This window comes from Anneissia japonica, unplaced genomic scaffold (assembly GCF_011630105.1).
Source record: "Anneissia japonica isolate Jap-2015-1 unplaced genomic scaffold, ASM1163010v1 scaffold1665_len535045_cov187, whole genome shotgun sequence".
Lineage (NCBI taxonomy): Eukaryota > Metazoa > Echinodermata > Crinoidea > Comatulida > Comatulidae > Anneissia > Anneissia japonica.
The window spans coordinates 324,175-345,161 of NW_022727261.1; the positions used below are offsets into that span (position 1 = coordinate 324,175).

A 20,987-nucleotide genomic window follows, 5' to 3' on the forward strand; every position below is an offset into this window, starting at 1 on the left:
AAATATTTTTGTTCTCTATATGCATCTACTAAATGTTTTAATATAGCGGTTCCCGATATGTAATAAAACTATACATAATTTCTGTATTCTCATGATTATATATTTATAATATATATATTATATAGGAAGACTTATATTAAATTATAATACTTATGTAGTATATGTTATAAAATTAATTATATTGTAATACTAATATATATATATATATATATATATATATATATTTATATGTATATGTAATTAATCATGTACGTTTATGTTACATAATTATTAATAATTTCATGTAGAAATATATATGCATAATAGAAATACAATGATTATTAATTATTATTATTGTTATATGTACAATTAATTATTGAACATATTGCGCATATTAGAGGACATTAGAGCGGCGTACACTATTATATTATTGAACATATTGCATGAGCATGTTATAGGAGTTACCGGTTACCAATGATGAAGATAATTTAACATATATTATTGAGTGTATTGCAATTTTGACTTTGACAGAAACAAACGTTTGTATTTAAATTAAAACACATTTTGGTGTGTAACTATACACTTTACAACTTATCTTATACTTAAGTGACAAATGATAAATGGCGAGTCGAGTGGCCGAGCGGTAAGGCAAGGTCACCGGTAGCTATAGCCTTAACATTGGCGCTGGTTCCAGCCGCTCCTCGTCCATGGTTCAGTTGGTAGAACCAAGTCTTGTTGGCGTTAAGTGCTATATAAATCTAACATATTATATTATTATTATTTGCACTTTAAAGAACCCATTGCATCTTTTGGAAGAGTAGAGGGTTACCCCGATGTTATGGTTCATTTCAGCCCCTGTCGTTGTGGAATGATGTGAACATGTATCTACCAAGAAGGCCTCTTTACAGCTGCTAGGTAATCACAGTTCTGCACAATGATGCTGAAAGTTATGTTATCTCCTACCTTTACCTTACCTTTACCTATGATAATAGGGAATTTTTGATTTGCAGTGACATAGAATGTAGAATGTAATGATGTCATGTAAATTTAACTGTGCATGTCTTAATGTTGTGCGCAACGTTCTCTCCTGAAGACTTGAACAGTTGTCGGCCAAATCCACGTTCAGGCTAAGGGGAAAGTACTTCATTAGACATTGGTGTTCAATGCGTGCGACAACAGTCACAGATAAGTTAATCAGTTCTACATTCTCGTTCTATGTTCTCAATCAAAAGCTCCCAAATACCATTGTGTATGTAACTTAAGTATAAAGTTGTTCAGTTTCAATCATTATACTCCATTTTTTAAACTAGTATGTATTTCAGCTAGACTGCCGGAGCATGTCTTGGCTCAACCAGAATTTCATTAATCGCAACATGTGAAGGTTGACTGACGGCATACACTACGGCTCTCGCAACATCACTAGGATCTAACACTTTCTCTCCACTACTATCAGCATACTCTGCTTTAGCCTAGAAAAATATTAATAAAAGAGTTTGTAAATGACTATCAAAATGAATTTGAAATATAATATTAATACTGTCTCTTATACACATCTAGATACTGTCGACATCATCCTCATTATCACCATCATTATAATTTGTTGAAATAGAAAGTCATCATCATCAATATCATTCTCATTTTCATCTAACATAATAATATACAGATTATTATCAATGAAAATTTAATTACTAAAATTGATAATTTGTGCAAAAAATATAGTTAAAATGTCACTCACCACTCGGCCTGCATTTGATGACATGTTCACGATGTGCCCCATTTTCCTTTCTAACATGCCTGGGAGTACCGCACCAATACCATTCACCACACCCTAAGAATATAATAAAAATACATGAAATGTATATAATACGTAGAAAGCAGAAACATGAATGAAGTGTGGACGATTGTTTCAAGGTTTACCACATCAACACTACAGTATGCAATAAAATAAAACATGGTCTGTAAGATGTATATGAAGAAGACATATACATCTTACAGACCATGTAAGATGTATATGAAGAAGACATGATTAACCTTGCAATTGATGTCAATAGTCCTCTCCCATTGATCTTCTTGTATACCTGTCTCTTATACACATCTAGATGTGTATAAGAGACAGGCTATAGCCTTAACATTGGCGCTGGTTCCAGCCGCTCCTCATCCATGGTTCGGTTGGTAGAACCAAGTCTTGTTGGCGTTAAGTGCTAAATAAATCTAACATATTATATTATTATTATTTGCACTTTAAAGAACCCATTGCATCTTTTGGAAGAGTAGAGGGTTACCCCGATGTTACGGTTCATTTCAGCCCCTGTCGTTGTGGAATGATGTCAACATGTATCTACCAAGAAGGCCTCTTTACGGCTGCTAGGTAGTCACAGTTCTGCACAATGATGCTGAAAGTTATGTTTTCTCCTACCTTTACCTTACCTTACCTTTACCTTTACCTACAATAATAGGGAATTTTCGATATGCAGTGACATAGAACGTAGAATGTAATGATGTCATGTAAATTTAACTGTGCATGTCTTAATGTTGTGCGCAACGTTCTCTCTTGAAGACTTGAACAGTTGTCGGCCAAATCCACGTTCAGGCAAAGGGGAAAGTACTTTATTAGACATTGGTGTTCAATACGTGCGACAACAGTCACAGATAAGTTAATCAGTTCTACATTCTCGTTCTATGTTCTCAATCAAAAGCTCCCTAATACCATCGTGTATGTAAATTAAGTATAAAGTTGTTCAGTTTCAATCATTATTCTCCATTTTTTAAACTAGTATGTATTTCAGCTAGACTGCCGGAGCATGTCTTGGCTCAACCAGAATTTCATTAACCGCAACATGTGAAGGTTGACTGACGGCATACACTACGGCTCTCGCAACATCACTAGGATCTAACACTTTCTCTCCACTACCATCAGCATACTCTGCTTTAGCCTAGAAAAATATTAATAAAAGAGTTTGTAAATGACTATCAAAATGAATTTGAAATATGATATTAATAAGTGAGGATCAGCTCAAGGATTTCCTGAGGAAAGAAACATAATATTGTGGAATAAATAAATGATAAATATTCCAATTAAGCTGTCATTGATTCAGTTTTTATTCATAAATCAACATCCATTTCTCCTTGATTAATAATCTGTTTCATTATGAAGCTAATCGACTGACCCTGTCTTTCCTACTTAGATACATACTATACATTTGAATTATATTAAATTAAGTTGATTTGGTATAAAACAAAATATGTTGACTTAGGGAACCTTTCGTCATGGGTACATATTGCGCCGTTGGTCATCGTCCGAGGAAAATTTAGAACGCAATACAAGGCACTCTTTCGGATTGTTTTTTTATGTCAACCGCTCCATCTACTTCGACAATTAGCAAATAGTGTCGTGTTGCCAAGCGCTCATACAGAGCGAGATATATTAGTCGGACGATGGTCATACAACGTAGTGTGTGCCAATTTCATAATAATATATAATATAATTTCATAATTATTATAAATTAAAATGTTGTCTGTATCAATCATGAGGGCAATTTAGAACAAAGGTAAGCGATTCAATTTTGGTGTGAGGGGGCAAAGTTCAAAACCTACTGCTGTTCTTGCTTGCTCAAATCACCTTAAGCTTTGGAAGGAATGTTAAGAGTTTGGTCCTGTGTGCATAATAACCACCTTTTATTAATATCTGTTGTCATTATTTTAACAGCTTACCTCTTGGTCTGTTGTGTGGGCAATGAGCTCTGTGGTAACGTCACCAGGTTGGATGCAAGTTACCTTCACTCCAGTTCCTGCTATCTCTTTCCTCAATGACGAGGAGACTCCTTCCACGAAAAACTTGCTCCCAGAGTATACAGCCAGTCCAGGAAAAGCCTAGAAATTATAGAAATTGGTCAACATACTGTCGACATCATCCTCATTATCACCATCATTATAATTTGTTGAAATAGAAAGTCATCATCATCAATATCATTCTCATTTTCATCTAACGTAATAATATACAGATTATTATCAATGAAAATTTAATTACTAAAATTGATAATTTGTGCAAAAAATATAGTTAAAATGTCACTCACCACTCGGCCTGCATTTGATGACATGTTCACGATGTGCCCCATTTTCCTTTCTAACATGCCTGGGAGTACCGCACCAATACCATTCACCACACCCTAAGAATATAATAAAAATACATGAAATGTATATAATACGTAGAAAGCAGAAACATGAATGAAGTGTGGACGATTGTTTCAAGGTTTACCACATCAACACTACAGTATGCAATACACTAAAACATGGTCTGTAAGATGTATATGAAGAAGACATATACATCTTACAGACCATGTAAGATGTATATGAAGAAGACATGATTAACCTTGCAATTGATGTCAATAGTCCTCTCCCATTGATCTTCTTGTATACTCCTCATGTATGTGTAATACATTATTCCGGCATTGTTCACCAATATGTCAACTGGTCCCAATTGCTTCTCTGTTTCAGAGACAAAGTGCTTTACCTGATGAATGAAAGGAAATTCACATTTAGCTTTATTGTCATAATCATTATTAATGCTTTACATATCACTAACTTTGTCTCTGTTTTCAGAAATACTATCTCTATAGGCAAGTGAAGTCATTATGGCAGGGGTCCCCGCAACCACTCTCTTATGCATCTGCATAGGTTCGAGGACATCCTTCCTCAAAGTTTGGTGGGTAGAACCAGATAGAACCAAGCCTACTCAAAGTATACATAAAAGTATATATAATAATATTGTCCTGCATGTAATCAATAAAACTCCACATATACAAGAAAAGTAATGGTTTTAAATGTTAACTATATGTACAAAGTGGGTATCATTTACTTGTTCTCTGTTTGTAACATCCGTCTTCATTACAAATACAGTACCATTGTTTGCCTCAATCTCATCCTTCAGTTGATTTAGCTTCTCCTCTCTGCGGGCTGCTATAGCAACTGAGGCCCCTGCGTTGGCAAGATGGGTTGCAATTGCTGCTCCAATACCACTAGAAGCACCTGTTACTATAGCAACTTGTCCAAGCAAAGGCTTATCAGCTGGTGAAATTCATAGAATAGTATAAATTGATAAATCATGATTATAATTCTTGTTATTAACTTTATTACTTAGTAAAGCATGTTGAGATCCATTTATGAACTAGGCCTACTTACTGCTTTGATGTGGTTTGGGGGAGGCAAGTACTCTTCTAGCAATCAGATGTTTCAAGTACATTCTTATTTGCTTCACATCAACGATCGGGTATGACATCTGCCAATGATCTAGTCTTTCCTTTAAATTAGTCATGTCAAATTGCGAATTGTCTTTAAAAAATTCTGGATTTCTGTTGAAAGATATGTTATTAATACATAAATAACAATTTTCATCATCATCACCATCATCATCATAATCATAACCACCATAACCATCAACACCACCACCGACACCAACATCTGGATCAACATTACAACCATACTTATTACCATCAACCATTAACCGCAGCTACAACCATTACCATGGATAGATGTCAATCACCTACACATATCAATGACTTTATAAACACAAAACATAGAATATGGAACCAAAGCCACCTTAGAGAACTTACTTGTTAACACCATCAAGGGCTTCACCTAATCGCCTAGTCTCCTCCGATCCATTGCTGAGCAAATCAATTTCTTCACCCCACTCTTCAAAACTGACCACTTTCAGAGGGTATCCTAAATTTCTCATAGTTTGGTACAGTTGACTGATATAAAGAAAAACATGGAATTTATCATTAGTTCCTTAGAAAGAGTCAAAATAATACTTCTAATTTTGTTAAAACAAAACAGATTATACAAATACAGTTCACCCTCAAATTTGAGAGCACCTTTGGGACCTGAAAATTTGGATGGTTTTGGGGTTAGGTCTCCAATTAGACGATTAGCTTTGTGTTAAAAGATTGAAGATTGTTATTTGGTTCTTAGAAAAGTGGTGTCATATTAGAACGTCTCGGAATTAGAGGGTTCTTGAATTGGAAGGTGCACTGTATAGAAAGTTTATGGGATAGAATAGTATTCTAATGAGGTGAAAGATGGAATTTTATTATTCAACAAGGCTTGTTCAATTTAAAAGTTCTACTTTTACCGCATTAAAATGTATTATTCCATTGAAGACATCAGAAATATTCATTATTTGTTTGTTACCTAGTGAATAAAGATCATTTTCCTTTGCAAAGTGGGTCTATACTATACTAGCAAGGTTTGCATGATAAATGTTGTGGCCAACCTAATCTGTTTCTACTCCTTCTTATAAGGCAGACACCTTCTCCACACATTAGCCCTCAATTCCACCAACACACAAGCATTCCAGCAGATTGTAGTATTAAGTACTCACTCTGCCTCAACGGGATAAGGATTCACCATGTGAAAGACTTTGCCGACACAGCACATCAGATTCTGCGTCATGTTAATGATAACGCTGCTTACAAAATCCACCGGAGTCATTTCTATTTTCCAGTTGATGTCTGGAGCAGAAAGAGTTGCAGCAATTCCTTGTATTGCTAACAGGTTTGAATCCATTGGGTTCCAGAAGGCTGTCTTGGAGTCACCAGAAAGGTTCCCTTAAAAAAAAAAAAGTTTTATCATTAAAAAAAGATGTTCATTGAATTTATTTGAGGCAGAACTTGTCAGTTAGAGGTCAGAGCTTCCCGATGCATTCTGACTAAGTTTTATTTGGTTTAGTGAAGAGTGAAATTGCTTATAAACCATGAGAAAAAAAGATTATAGAATTACAGTATATGAACCGAGAACTCTGGGATTGAAAGTCAACCTCTCTTTCATGGCCTCCTATTCCATCATACTCCACAGCAAGTATAATCAACCATTCTTTCATATGCCTTACTACCAGTGGCATATCTACGAGTCTTGTAATGGGGGTGAGAGGGGGCACTAGATCCCAGAATAATGTAATCTGAGGTGATTTAAACTAATTGAATGTGACTTCTGGTATTTTTTGGGTGTTGTGTGCACCCCTACATATGCCACTGCTTACTACTATCAACCAACTCACCAAGTCTGTAAACAATGACCGGGAGACCACGTGACTTGGCCCTGAGGACCAACTGTTCTGCCACCCATTTAGTTTGACCGTAACCATCGGTTAGAAATGGTGCATACTTCTGCATGTCATCAGTTTCCATGCAATTAGTAGTGTTATGCGGGAACACGCTATTTGTGCTGCGTAAACAATGAAGTGACACAATCATCAAAGATTAGTATGTTATTTGAATTCAAAATTAGTGTTTGTTAGTAATAAATTTATTACCTTAATACTAATAGTGAATTCACTCCGGCTGGATGAATGAATACAGTAGATGGGTGGATGGATGAGTGGGTGGATGGATGGATGGACAATTGGATGGATGAATGCATCAATGACCAGGGGGGGGGGGATATTGATGTGAAGCACTTAGAGGCCTTATTGACACGAAGTCTAACATGTTAGTTATTATCATTATAGAAGGATAGATACTTTTTTTGCAGAAACTATATGGAGATATGAAATGATGAATAATTTTATATTGTATTGTATTGTACTGTATTTTATGGAGAGTTGATTGATGGATGAACAAATGGATGGATGGACAGCTGCACGGATAGATAAATATTCAATTTTTTTTTTATTGACATCACTAAATAAAATAGTATTACAGCCAATATACAATTAAAAACCAAACGAGAGAACAACAAGAGAAAACAGCAAAACATTTATCAAAATAAATGGATAGGAATATGGATGAATTGATGGATAGGTGGATGGATTGAAAAATAGATGAATGAAGGGATGGATGGATGGATATATGCATTAAGAGATGAATGTAACTGCATCTAAAACCCTGGAATGTATTGAACTTATACAACTTATACAACTTATTGAAGATATCTGTAAACACATCAATTAATTGACTTTGAGCAGATCTGCAGACTTTTAATTAATGATGATGATACTTTCTTGTCAAAATAATTTTCTAAAACCTCTATTTTGAAATTATTGATCTTTTCAATTCATATCTTGAGTAGCAAAGGAAGTTCCATCCTTCATGTTCCCCCATCGGAAATTTTCAATTTATTTTTACTTGTAAATATTTTGATCTATTACCTGATGTGATGGAGTGGTTTTATCTTGTTTGTGCATGCAAATAAAACTGTGTTCTGTGTCCCTAAAACGTTTGTTCCATGAAGGGCATCATATGGATATATGAGATTAACATAGGCGGCTGCATGAACGATGAAGTCAATCTAAGGAAAGTAAATAAAAAGAAAATACGATTTCATCGATGTTGGACAATATGAAGTTTAGATACATGTATGAAATAAATTTATGATTAATAGTCATAATAAAAACATTATTAAATTTATTCCACAACATACTCAATAATTACATTACAATAACCTAGTAGAATTAAACAGTAACAATTACAAAAACAATTAATAATAACAGCAATAAAACAGTACTGTATATAGAGAGAAATCAATTGACACATTCTGCGAAGTCTGTATATAGCCGGTCATCTGAAATATAATGGGTATAACTAGGAAGAACTTACAGTGCTATCAGTGTTAAATGATAGGAAAAGGTAATGTTATGGTTTCAAAAACTACGGCTCAACATTAATGTAAATAAATGGCAAGGAAAGGCACTACGATTGTTCAAAATAGTGTTTATTTACTTACTCAAGTGTTCTCTGCGCTTTGTATGCTTTAGAATTTATGTGATCTTTCGTACACCTTAGCTGGCCTAGAAATCGTAGTGTGTCAAAATCACAGTTTGCGGATCAAGAACTCTTGTGCATACCTAAACAGGCCGTAGATATGTAGGGGCCTAGGCCTAGCATTTCTCGAAAAATCTCAATGTCTCAGTATTAGTAAATCATTATTACAATTTCTCAAATTCTCAATTTCAAATCAATTTGGTATAGTTTACTGGCACATTATTCAACATCAAATATGTACTTTACTGTAAAAACACTCAGGCTGAAAAAGCCACACGTTTTTTTTTTCATATTACCAACCTAGCAGAATGTGTCTATGCAACAATATTAACAACAATAACATGAACGATATAAAAACAAATAATAATAATAATTCTGGATTTATATAGCGCCTCATGTTGTCATAACCTCAAACATAAAAATGGGCCATTTAGAGGGAAATACACTTTCTGATTGGTCTATGCCTTGCTTCAAATTATCTTTTTCACTCAAACATTTTTTTTCCTTGCCTCCTTATTTTACCAGCCCTTAAGTCACGCATTCACTGCACACGATGGTCATATGACCATTGCACGAATCCAACTCCCTGTCAGCAATAGACGATACAACGCCGTCTGTTGAATTTCAGTTACTAGTAGTCTAAAAAACAGATCGCCATTAAAAGCCATCTGTTGCGTGCGCCGTCGCATTGCATTCTTCGTAGATTCGTGTCGGCCAACAACCATAGTGGGCAGTGAGTGCCCTGCTTTATACAACAATTCGTCGCTCACATCACGAACTAACACAATCAAAGCAGATTGTGTTAGTTTGTGAAATCAAGAAAGCGTATCAAAATACGCGCTGTTGTTAAGAAATTTTTGTGTGGTAAAGAATACAAAATTGCTTGACAACCAATATGCGCTTGTTTTGACGCGCTACTGTGAAGCCAAAAGACTTACCTCATGGCTGAGGTACGTGTAATCTTCCTCACTCATCCCCAGATTCATAAGAGACACATCACCTGTTGCATAAATGCAAACTCATTTAGAACAGAACTCACTATAACATTGTGAAACGATGACGGATTAGTACAGTTTAATTATAGTATAAACTAATTTTTAACCATAATCCCTCAAACACAATAAGCCACTGACATAAGCCAATGAATGTGCAATGCATCAGCATCAAAACCTAAGAAATGAATAATGAGAGTTGGGAGTAATAAAAAGAGGAGGTAAATTTAGTCAAAAAAACCTTCTACTTTTTTTACTGTAAAATTACGCACTTCCTTCTTTATAAAGATTAATTTACGGTATAGATAAGACTTTCACCTGTAATTGGTGTGACTCTGGTCTCAAAGTTTTTCAAGAACGTGCTCCTGTTTTCTTGGGTTGAATCTTTACAAATTCCGAACTGTTTAAGGGCAGCAAGGAGCCGCTGCTTGCCAGTCATATCAGGAAATCTTCGCACAAGGCAATAAATATGTGTCTAGAAAACAATAATTGATAAAAATAAAATTGGAATAAAGACTACAAGAACACGTAATTACAAAAAATCATAGATTTCAATTAAACAATATAAAGAATATCTAAAAAACACATCAATTATATGTGGAATATTTCCGTACCTGTGTATTTAACAATAAGTCACGAAGAATAAACGCTCCAAGAAATCCAGTAGCGCCAGTAAGTAACACACGCCCTCGTTGCCAACGATCTCCATACTGGATGGAACGCCAGAATGCACGAAGCTGCATATCAAGTCGCATAATGCCTTGGTCATGCTTTTTGACCTCTGCCACAAGGTCAACAATTGGGTGTAAAATTTCAAAACTCCTAAAATGATAAGATACATTGTTAAAATTATCAGATAATAAACTTAAATACCAACAATCTACATGAAATATTAAATGCAAAAATTTATCAAAACACAAATTTAATGAGGAGCATTAAAAAAATATTGTAGCTTTGTATAGTTTATTAGCCAATCCGACCCTATGTGTTACTATTCAGTGTCAGTCGTTGTGGTAATAAAGTAATCAAACTTAGTATTCCTCACCCGCACCACTGTATTGGATATTTCGGCTCCATTTCCTATGAAGGCCTGTTCATCTCTGGCTTCTGTTCACCAGCCAGGCTAGATTCATGCATGACCGGTTACTATCACTAGAACATCTCTACCAACAGCTTGTATGTAATGTGACACTGAATAGTAACACAATAGGTCGAAATGGCTAATGTTGATATTAATCCAGAGAAAGCGCAACAGACTCAGCAACAACACAGTGGCGTATCTAGAATTCTTGAAATGGGGTGCTGATGGGGTAGGGGCAAGAAGGTGAAGTGAGGGGAGCTGAATGATCAGTTGAGGTGTGCCAACTCGCAAAATAATGTGATTTTTGGTGATTTTTAACTACTTGCAAGTGATTTTTTGGTGGAAACAGGGTTTGGCACAAGAAATTTTTGGAGGGGCGTGTGTGCCTGTGTACCCCCCCCCCCCCAAGATACACCACTGAACTGCAGCAACATGAAAATATTGTCGGACTAAAAAAAGTAAAATTCAATTTAATTGTATCTACCTAGCATTTATTTACCTTGAATTTAGACATTTTTGCCGACATTCTTCTAGCAACTGTGACATACTTGTGACCGTCGGATAATTAAATAGATCCGTAACAGTCAACTTCACACGGAATGCATTCTGTACTTTGTTTAGTAGACGAGCTGCCAACAAAGAATGTCTATTAAACAAAAAATTATAATAAATAGATAAATCCAAATAATAATATAATATTTCATAAATTGATTTGTGTCTATAAAATTCACAATTATTAAAATCTGAAATAAACAGAAATATCACATTTTCAAAATTAGGAAACGTAATTAAAAAAACATTTAGCTTTGAGTTTTACCCTCCAAGATCAAAGAAATTGTCCTGAACATCTACGGATTTCAACTGGAGGATGTCGCACCAGATACTCGCAAGCTTTTTCTCAAACTCGGTAGAGGGAGTCCCTTCCTGGCCGGCATTTAACTGCTGCTCTGCAATATATGGCGGCAAAGCCTTCTTGTCTAACTTTCCTGATGCTGGCAAAATTGGAATACTAAGGGAAAAAAATTATGGTAAATTTAATCAGAGTTAAATCAAAGTCTATAAAAATATCGAATTTATCAGCTTCAACATAAACATGTGCACGACCATGTGCTTTAAATGCAGGGCCCCAATGGAAATCAGTGTTTTAACTGTTTGGGCTACCCTGGGTAAATAAATAAATAAACATCCTTAAAGTAGCAGAAAAATCAAAACACACACAAAAAAATCAATTTAAGAAAAGTTCATGAAATCTTGTACAGAACACTATTCTAATTACAGGTAATAACAGTGCAAATTGATTTCAAAATTTTGGAATACTAAGGGAAAAATTATGGTAAATTTAATCAGAGTTAAATCAAAGTCTATAAAAATATCAAATTTATCAGCTTCAACATAAACATCCTTAAAGTAGCAGAACAATCAAAACACACACAAAAAAATCAATTTCAGAAAAGTTCATGAGATCTTTTACAGAACACCATTCTAATTACATGTAATAACAGTGCAAATTAATTTCAAAATTCTTTATTAATTTGGCTGAATAGAGAGCAGGTAGATAGTAGTAAAATAAACTGGCCTGACTAATCAATGAAGTTACCTTGATAGAAAGACAAAATATGACGGAATCATGAAATTGGGAAGCCTAGTCTTTAGCTCAGCTCGAACCTCTTTCTTTGTGGTCTTGCCCTCTGGCACAACATAAGCCACTAAGAATTTATCCTCGCCTTCAGCCCCTTGGACCAGTACTACACAATTGTTGACCATCGATAGAAGAAGCAAGGCGGACTCAACAGCCTACAGAATAGCAAAATTAGATAAATAGCTATACAGTACATATATTATATTGCAAAATATTCAAGTGATATCATGCACCAAAAAAACAGAAAGAATTTTGATACCTGGATCTCTATACTGTATCCTCTAATCTTAACCATTGAGTCACAGCGTCCACATATCTCAAGGTTACCGTCTGATAAGATGTAGCCCCAATCCCCAGTTTGATACAACCTGTCTCCTACAGACGCTGGTACCCCTGGGGGTCGTTCAATAAACCTCTTCGCATTCAGTTCAGGGCGTTTGATGTAGCCCCGGGCTAATGTAGGGCCTGCCACGTAAATCTGAAAGACAAAATATTAGTAAATATGAGTTGAACTGCGTAAGTTAAATATAAAGCAGGCATATCTATGCACTGTATAACATCCAATTACATAATTGATAATTATTCAGGATGTTTATGTTTATAGTTGGCATAGCAAGGATAGATTCACACATGTAAATTAACTTCAATACCAAAGTTATTCAATTTAATTTTCCAATAGATTGTATGATCAGATGACCCAAAAATGGATTTTTATTTTAATTCTTTGATTTAATTGTTGATGTTGTTGTTCTTACTTCCCCAGGTGAACCCACAGGCTGACTGGTCAACTGGTCATCAAGAATTACCACCTGGACACCTTGCAACAGTTGACCGACTGGACAATACTTGCGCTTGCTATCTGCTGTCTGCAATAAAACAGGTATTGACATATCATTTTCACAAAAAAATATAACACTGGGTATCAATAAACTAAACCAAACCTGATGATGTAGAGGGCGCTATTTAATCATAAACATTATGATCAATCCAATACATATTATTGAACAAAATTGTTTAAATAGTTATTGTGAAGTATACCTCAGATTTTTTATCTAAGGAAAGGTTGCTGACGGCAACGTCATGGCACTCAGAAATACTATAAAGATTCAACAGCTTTATCCATGGCAATGTGTCCAAGATTCGATCTCTCAAACAAGTGGTAACTACCTCTCCACACAGCCAAATAATTCTACAGATTTAGAAAAACAAAAAAAAAAACATTTTTATGGATCTTAGGCTAGCATATAAATGCTTGAAAACTACTTTATAATTATGTTTATGAAGTAAAAGAAATAACAGGTAAAGCAAGATTTTACATCACAAGGTCGGGTTTCTATTCCTAGCTGTGCGTTTCGCAAGGCACCTTATCTGCATTGCTTTCTTCCACCCAGGAGTCTAAATGGGTACCTGGTGGAGTTTCCTGCTCCTGCACTGATTACCAGCAGCAACACTTAAGCATGTGGACCCAAAAACCAGGGGAAAAGAACTGCACTTTGAACCACAAGGAAAAGGTGCATTATAAATGCCCATACCATGTACCAGCACCATTATAAGCATCTCTTTTCATGTATAATTATGTTTGTATTTTCCACCTCTTTCACAACATTTGATGTCATTAAATTGTTTGTATTTTCAGGCAACAGCCATTCTTGTTATATAATGTTCAGGTAGGTTTGACCCTCATAGTAAATATGCTGTATTATTTACCCCTTTTGTATAGGTAAATAAATCCGAGTTTCAATCATTAAAGAAATATATGCTGTTCCCACCTTAAATGTTGAAGATAATTAGCAACATCTTCTTTTCCTGTGTCAACAACAGTCTCCAGAAGTGATGGAGTCAACAGAATTCTTGTAATCTTGTGTTTCTTTAAAAACTCCAGTAACAGCGGTGGATCATAGATAACTTTATCCGGGATGATGTACAGAGGTATTCCTGCGAGTAAACATAAAATATATTATTAAACAATATCATATTTTTTAAAACTTGGAGCTGTATTCTGGTTACCGAATGGCTTCTTTCCACAGCCATGTGGTTGCAGTGGCGTAACACTAGGGCCGGAGGCCCTGTGGTTCTTCTGAGACTGGGGCCTTTTTTTCGGTCACAGTCGCTAATTTCATTGAGGGGTTAGATATGTTTTTAAATCATGTTTGCCATTTTATATATTATTATGTTTTTAACGACGAAAAAAAAATATATCAGTGGTGGATCTAGTAGGAATTTGAAATAGAGAGGGCCCAAGGAGGGACTTTCAGAGATGGAGAGTCTGCACCCTCTCAGCCCCACCAGTTGGGGCTGAGTTAAGGAAATTTATGATTATAGCACCTTTAGACGGCCGGAAATGGCACTCACAGATTTAAAATTTGAATATCATTCTCTTTTTTTTCTTTATTGTTTTTACAAATTTGACAAAACTAGGGGCCCCTTAATCCGCCACTGGGTATGATATGACACCATGTCCTACTGCCGATATCAGAGACACATTATTCTGTTATGTACCAACAAAGCTCTTTTGGGTCAGTGTGCAAGATCGAGGACGATATGTGTAGGGGTCCGGGCATAGGCGTTACACAACTGTATAGTTGGCTTCTGTTCATTAACTGCAAATTCCAGGGCAGTAAACAAAACTCTACACTTATGAAAATAAATTGATTTTTCATATTCATTAATGTTCTGTTGTCTTTTACTATACAAACATGAAATGTAATAAAATTACAGTAAAATATTGACTAAAAATACTATACAATTGAGATGAATAACATATTTACACATCAAAAATTTATATATTTTAAGAAAATAAAGTATATAAAAACATATGTGAATTTCCATTACAAAACTGGTTGTGACCTAGAAAATTTGCTGGTTTACCTTTCAATAGTGATCTGAACATCTCCCAAACGAAGAAAACATTTGATGCGACACGGTCGTCAGGCTCAAATGGATAGCTCTCATGTCTCCACGTGTACGAGAAGACTGCCCCACGGTGAGGACACATAATACCTAGGGAAAAACAAAAAAGTTAACACGTTAAAAAACACTATATTTATTTCAATATTCATGCATTTATTTTCAAGTTTTCACAGTACAGTAGCTTATCTAAAGAGGGAGGGAATACGCTCTCTTATGTGGAGTTTTGATAAATTTCAACTGACCTTTTGGTTTGCCTGTGGTTCCAGATGAGTAGACGACATAAGCCAAGTTATCAAGCGTGGTTTCAACTTGATCTGTAGGCTTCATGTTGGCATTTTCATTTTTTAAGTGTTCCAGCCAGTCTTCCTCCAGCAAAATCACATTCTTTGCACCTTAAAAAATAATGAAATATGTAAACTTCCATTATAAAAAAATGCAAACAAAAATAATAATAATAATACAAATAATACAAATGCATTTCATCTATGTGTGATGATCAGTAAATTAAAGTTCAAATGTTGATTGCTTCTACTTTTAGTTTCAAATGTAAATATACTTTGCCATTTACTATATGATTGGTTACAAATCTGGGAATGAACAGGGGTGTATCCAGGATTTTTTCTTGGTGGGTCGTGATCATAATTTTGTTGACCTTTTCACGATGAAATAACAGCTAGATGTGATTAAAATGTCAATACAATTTGCTTAAAGTGGATGGCAGGCTCAGTTTCAGAATTGCTGAAATTGAGATAGATTACGTCAGGCAACAGCCAAGGTCTTTGCACTCATTGCTGGTACCTCATGAATGTTTTTTCATGTCATTGTAAAAATATCTCCAATCAAGAACTCTAGAAATACCAAGCAGATTGTGTGCTTTTTTGCTGATTGACTGTGCTTTTTTCACAGGTGACTGACTTTGCTTTTTTGCTAACTGACAACTGCTTTTTGCTGATTGACTGCTTTTTTCATTTTCAGAGAAAAACAAATAACAAGCTCGTTCTGAGAATTAAACCAGGGACGTCTCAAACCATAACCTACATTCATGCATCTAGACCACCAAGCCATAGTTTTACTGTGTCTCACACTCTAAAGCAACATCATGCCTCTAGACCAACAAGCCACAGTTGCTATGTAATTTTGAAAGAAGTCTCGGAATACTCGACTGACTGATAGATATATTTTGCTGATTGATTAATAGATCTTTTTTCATTTTTGGAGAAAAAAAAACAACGGGCTCGTCTGGGAATTGAACCAGGTATTGTAGACTGTACCTCTTACACCCTAAGCTACATTCATGCCTCTAGACCAACGAGCCATTGTTATTGTGTAATTTTTAGGAGCTCTACGAATATTCAGCTAAATGATTGTTTGATTGATTAATACACCTTTTTTGTATGGGAGGCCATTGTGGCCAACACACTCTACTGCCTGTATTATACTGCCCTCATCGGAGCTTTCGAGATTATGAGAAATTGGTTTTTTTTTACAAAAACATGTGAAATGATATCACATCATGACCGTATATAGGCACATCATGACCATATATAGGCACATCATGGCTATATATGGGCATACAACAATTTTTTGTCAAAGATTTTGATAATCTAAATAGAGCTTTCCAAGCACTAGTGTGATGCAGGATGTAACTGCTACTTTCAATTCATATTTTGATTCCGAAAAATGCAGATTGCACACTGCCAAGTCGTCCTGAAGTATTGAACAAACCAATCAAATCCCGAGCTGTGGCTAGCGTAGCATTAACATTTCACATTTGCTGTGAATGTTATCGTAAGTAATGTTATACATCAGAAAATTGGATTCACAGCAATGCAGCAAAGCAAATGCATTTTGACACATACTTCACTCACATGTTTCATCAATCCATCTACCGTATTGTTTTATCTATCAATCAATGAAAGAATTACTGTATTTTACAGTAGGTTTAATATAAAATTACGAATCAAGATATACAATACCAGTACAATAAAGGAAATTTGAGGTAAACATACAAAATGTTATTACTTCTTGAATTGAATCAAATGTTACTGCCTCTAAACAATAATATATTTAGAATAAATGTTAATGGAATATGCAAATTAAACCTCAAAATTATAGTAAGTAATTAACCGAAATTATTTGAAAGATTCTTTGGAGCCTGGTAAACTATACTGTACAACCGGGCACTATTTGCCTTGTCAGTTACAGAGAAGAATAAATAGAAATTACATGGATGTGTGTAAATTGTTTACAAAAAGAGTTATTTATAATACATTTCTGTTTAAAGAGAATGACTTTGAAGATAATCTCAAAGTCATTCTTTGACATTCAGTTAACCTTGTTAATTGGAAATCCTATTCACTCCAATTTTTCTAGGATTTAAATGTTTTCTGCGTAAATAATGTGCCAGTTTTAACATAGGTTCTTTTCACATTAACATTTTTCTTAATCTCACATTAATGCATGTTGGAAATGAAAACATCATTTCATAGTCCTCGGATTGGCTGTGCATATACTGGGGCAAATGCAGGATTTAGTAGTAGGAAATGCCATGTGGGAGTCAAACCACCTGAGGACCACCATGGTTGGGGCTGAGGTGAGAATATTTTAAGAATAGCACTCTCATACCTTACAAATCTTACCGGTAATTCACATCAACAATACAATATAACAATATTTTCCTTTATACAATTTATAGGCTGCATCCACCCCAGATATAGTATGTGTCTCATGTGATAATTTTACTTTATGTACTAAAACTGCGAATGTACTGTAGGCCCTATGTTTTCGTGGTTTTATATTCAATGTTGCACAGATTGCACTGAACACTATTAGTGTTAAGGCCTGTCCAGACTATCAAATTTATTTTTAAAAACATGTCAGATGCCTAAATATGGTCATGATGACATCACATCATGACCATATATAGGCACATCATGACTAAATATGGGCAAAGAAAATATGGTAATCTTGACAGAACTTTATGTGGTTTAATTGGAAGTGGGATTTACTGTAGTTACATGAGTAGGAAACAGCAAAAATATGGCAAAACAGATGGTACAAGCATTTATCTCAATAACAATTAGGGAAAAAAATGGAAAATGTGATGTGATGATAATCTGAGCAATCAACTTTTAAATTCCAAAATGTTATTGTAAAAAACCCAACTATCTATTATTATTGGTAATACTGTAGAGTATTTTAATCATACAATACTGATGTTTTTGAGTTAACAGTTCCAATGTGTATCTTGTGATACCCTTGGACCTTCTAGATGATATTGGTTTGTTCTAACTTAACAAGGTCAAAGCTCATTTGTTAAACTTACATACTTTAACAGATAAGCTTTCAAAATCACTTTGATAGTAACATTTGTTACAAAACATTTTAGAGTTGCAGTATCAATGCAAAACCTGGTTCCTGTATAATTGAATGAATGGGGGGGGGGGTGTAGGAGGTTAATTCTACCTTGTAAGTTCTTGGCAAAGCTTTCTTTAGTCAGCACAGCAACAGGTTCTGCATCTTCAAGGATATCTGCCACTAGGTGTTGAGGGTATGAAGTATCCATCGGCATGTAGGCACCACCTAGAAGAAAAAAACTATTTATAAGTCTCTAGATTTTACTTTATAGGCGTATGCTGGAGGTTGCGGGAACCCCCTCACCCACCCCATTAGCAGAAAATTAGTTGCACTGAGTTGGTTAAAATACTAAAAATGACCATTCAAGTTTTCAATGGAATATAGGGATATAGTTCCGTGTTCTATTTTCGCACCCCTGCCCCCTAGGCCATTTTACACTCCCCCTTCACTCCAGGTCAAACCAGGCCAACGCTGATGGTCTTTTGGAGAAAATGCAGAATCACTAACAGCAACAAGATGTTAAGCTGAAGACTAGTAACCCTACCTGCTCGCAATGCTGCGATATATGACACAGTGTATTCTATACATTTTTCCATGTAAATACCAACGATTGCATCAGGACGCACGCCCTTCGATCTTAAATTGTACGCTAACACTTCAGTTACATAATCTAATTCTTTAAACGTCATCTGCCTCCCATTTTCGGCTACCACGGCAACTGCGTCAGGTGTTTTTGCTGCCTGCCGGATGAACATATCATGGAGACATCCTTGCTTCTCGTAATCCATCATTTCTGAATTTCTACATTGAACAAAATTAGGATTATATGAAAACAATAAATATAATTGTTATGAAACTTATACTGTATTTATTTCATTTAAATTTTTTATTTTGTCTAGAATTTCTTACTTGTAACTCTAAATACAGCAACTGAGCAAGACAATTAACATATATATAAGAACAATCCGCTCAAAACTATCATAAACACTGTTTATCTTTCAGCATGGGACATAACCATATTACACTAGTTACTGGTTAATATTCAGTTTTTGTTGTTGTATTTATGGCCTAGAAAAAAAAAAACATACATGCAAAACAACAGACAAGTTTAAACGAATTCATCAAAACGAATTCATCAAGCAAGGTGGTACCACTTCTTTCCCAGGCCAGTCTGATGTGGTGACATATTTTTACACAACAATACCAAGCATGATTCAAGCTAAGTCAGTCAGGAGAAAACAGCAGTATTTCCTCAGTGACTGGCATCATTGCGTAACGTCTCTGTATCCTTTATAATTGGTAAGGCCTAGGCCTAGCTATTCATTTTATTAAGTACATCTTCTTGCTAGCTAGAACATAACAAGCTACGGTGATCATCATACCTAATAGACCACGTCACAAAATAACCAGCTTTTGCAACATATGAATGAAGAGAACCGTACTTACAATAACAACCCCAACACCATTCACATGTTATTAACAGCTGCTTACTGTTTAGTACTGAGATAGCTGCTATCTATAGTATATTCTTTGCTGCCACCACCTCAGCGCTCTCGCTCTGAAAGATCATGAATATTAAAACTTCATAAGAACTTTGACCAATTGCGTGTACATTATGATACTAAATGGGAGTGGTTAACAAACCGCGGTACCCGGTTGACTGGCTGGACAGGTCATCAAAGCAAGGTTCCCGTCATAGTGACCAGACCTGGCATCATAAGGCCAAATGAAAAAAGACTTAAATGAACGAAAATGAGGTTCGGTATTTTATTTTTTTATTTATTTATTTTATTTTTTTTAGTTTTGACAACAACGAAAAATATTTCTTTAATGAGATAAAATAGGTTGGAATAGGCCTATATTGCTGGACGGTAGGCGATGCTATCGTTTTGCTCTTAAATATAAATTTCAAAATGGTCTTTGTTGTATTTTTGTGTATTTTCTATTTTTGAGGTATAAACACATTATTTTTCCTACCCAATTTTTGGGATTTTCGCAAAACGTGCCAACACAAGATTTTTTTTTTTTTTTTTGGTGGGGGGTGGGGCATAATTATGATATCTGGCATAATTTAGACCCTTTCGCATCTAGCGCTTGTGCTAGGCACTGGCCTAATTTTGGTAGACTTACATAATTTAGCATAATGTTGACCTAAGGAGAAAAATATATCAGCTCTCACCACTTGTATATTCATATTATATGAACAGGTAAAAATGATAAACTTTATCATAATTCAACCAACTAAAACCTTGGTTACCACATAACACAAATAA

At 35.1% G+C, this 20,987-nt stretch overlaps 1 protein-coding gene across 3 annotated transcripts; it reads right to left on the reverse strand.

Moving 5' to 3' along the window:
* Nucleotides 1–250: 250 nt before the first annotated feature.
* LOC117113659 (linear gramicidin synthase subunit D-like) lies at nucleotides 251–20,262 on the reverse strand. Of its 3 annotated transcripts, XR_004446238.1 has the most exons (26): nucleotides 20,161–20,262; nucleotides 19,259–19,515; nucleotides 18,823–18,939; nucleotides 15,600–15,749; nucleotides 15,316–15,447; nucleotides 14,217–14,382; nucleotides 13,486–13,636; nucleotides 13,203–13,313; nucleotides 12,707–12,925; nucleotides 12,406–12,602; nucleotides 11,626–11,817; nucleotides 11,308–11,454; nucleotides 10,342–10,549; nucleotides 10,046–10,202; nucleotides 9,674–9,735; nucleotides 8,123–8,262; nucleotides 7,034–7,200; nucleotides 6,359–6,584; nucleotides 5,589–5,729; nucleotides 5,158–5,327; nucleotides 4,835–5,043; nucleotides 4,349–4,489; nucleotides 4,053–4,145; nucleotides 3,691–3,849; nucleotides 2,407–2,912; nucleotides 251–953 (listed from the first exon to the last, which is right to left on the reverse strand). XR_004446238.1 is itself a non-coding variant. In XM_033257068.1 (25 exons), exons 1-25 carry the CDS (start codon nucleotides 20,178–20,180, stop codon nucleotides 1,302–1,304), a joined length of 3,879 nt encoding a protein of 1,292 aa, XP_033112959.1. In that variant the 5' UTR covers nucleotides 20,181–20,262; the 3' UTR covers nucleotides 960–1,301. The 3 variants fall into 3 exon arrangements, 2 of the variants coding, with proteins under 2 accessions (XP_033112959.1, XP_033112958.1); XM_033257068.1 differs by lacking the exons at nucleotides 251–953; nucleotides 2,407–2,912 and adding an exon at nucleotides 960–1,448; XM_033257067.1 differs by lacking the exon at nucleotides 251–953 and having other exon boundaries at nucleotides 2,235–2,912.
* Between the last annotated feature and the right edge of the window lie 725 nt (nucleotides 20,263–20,987).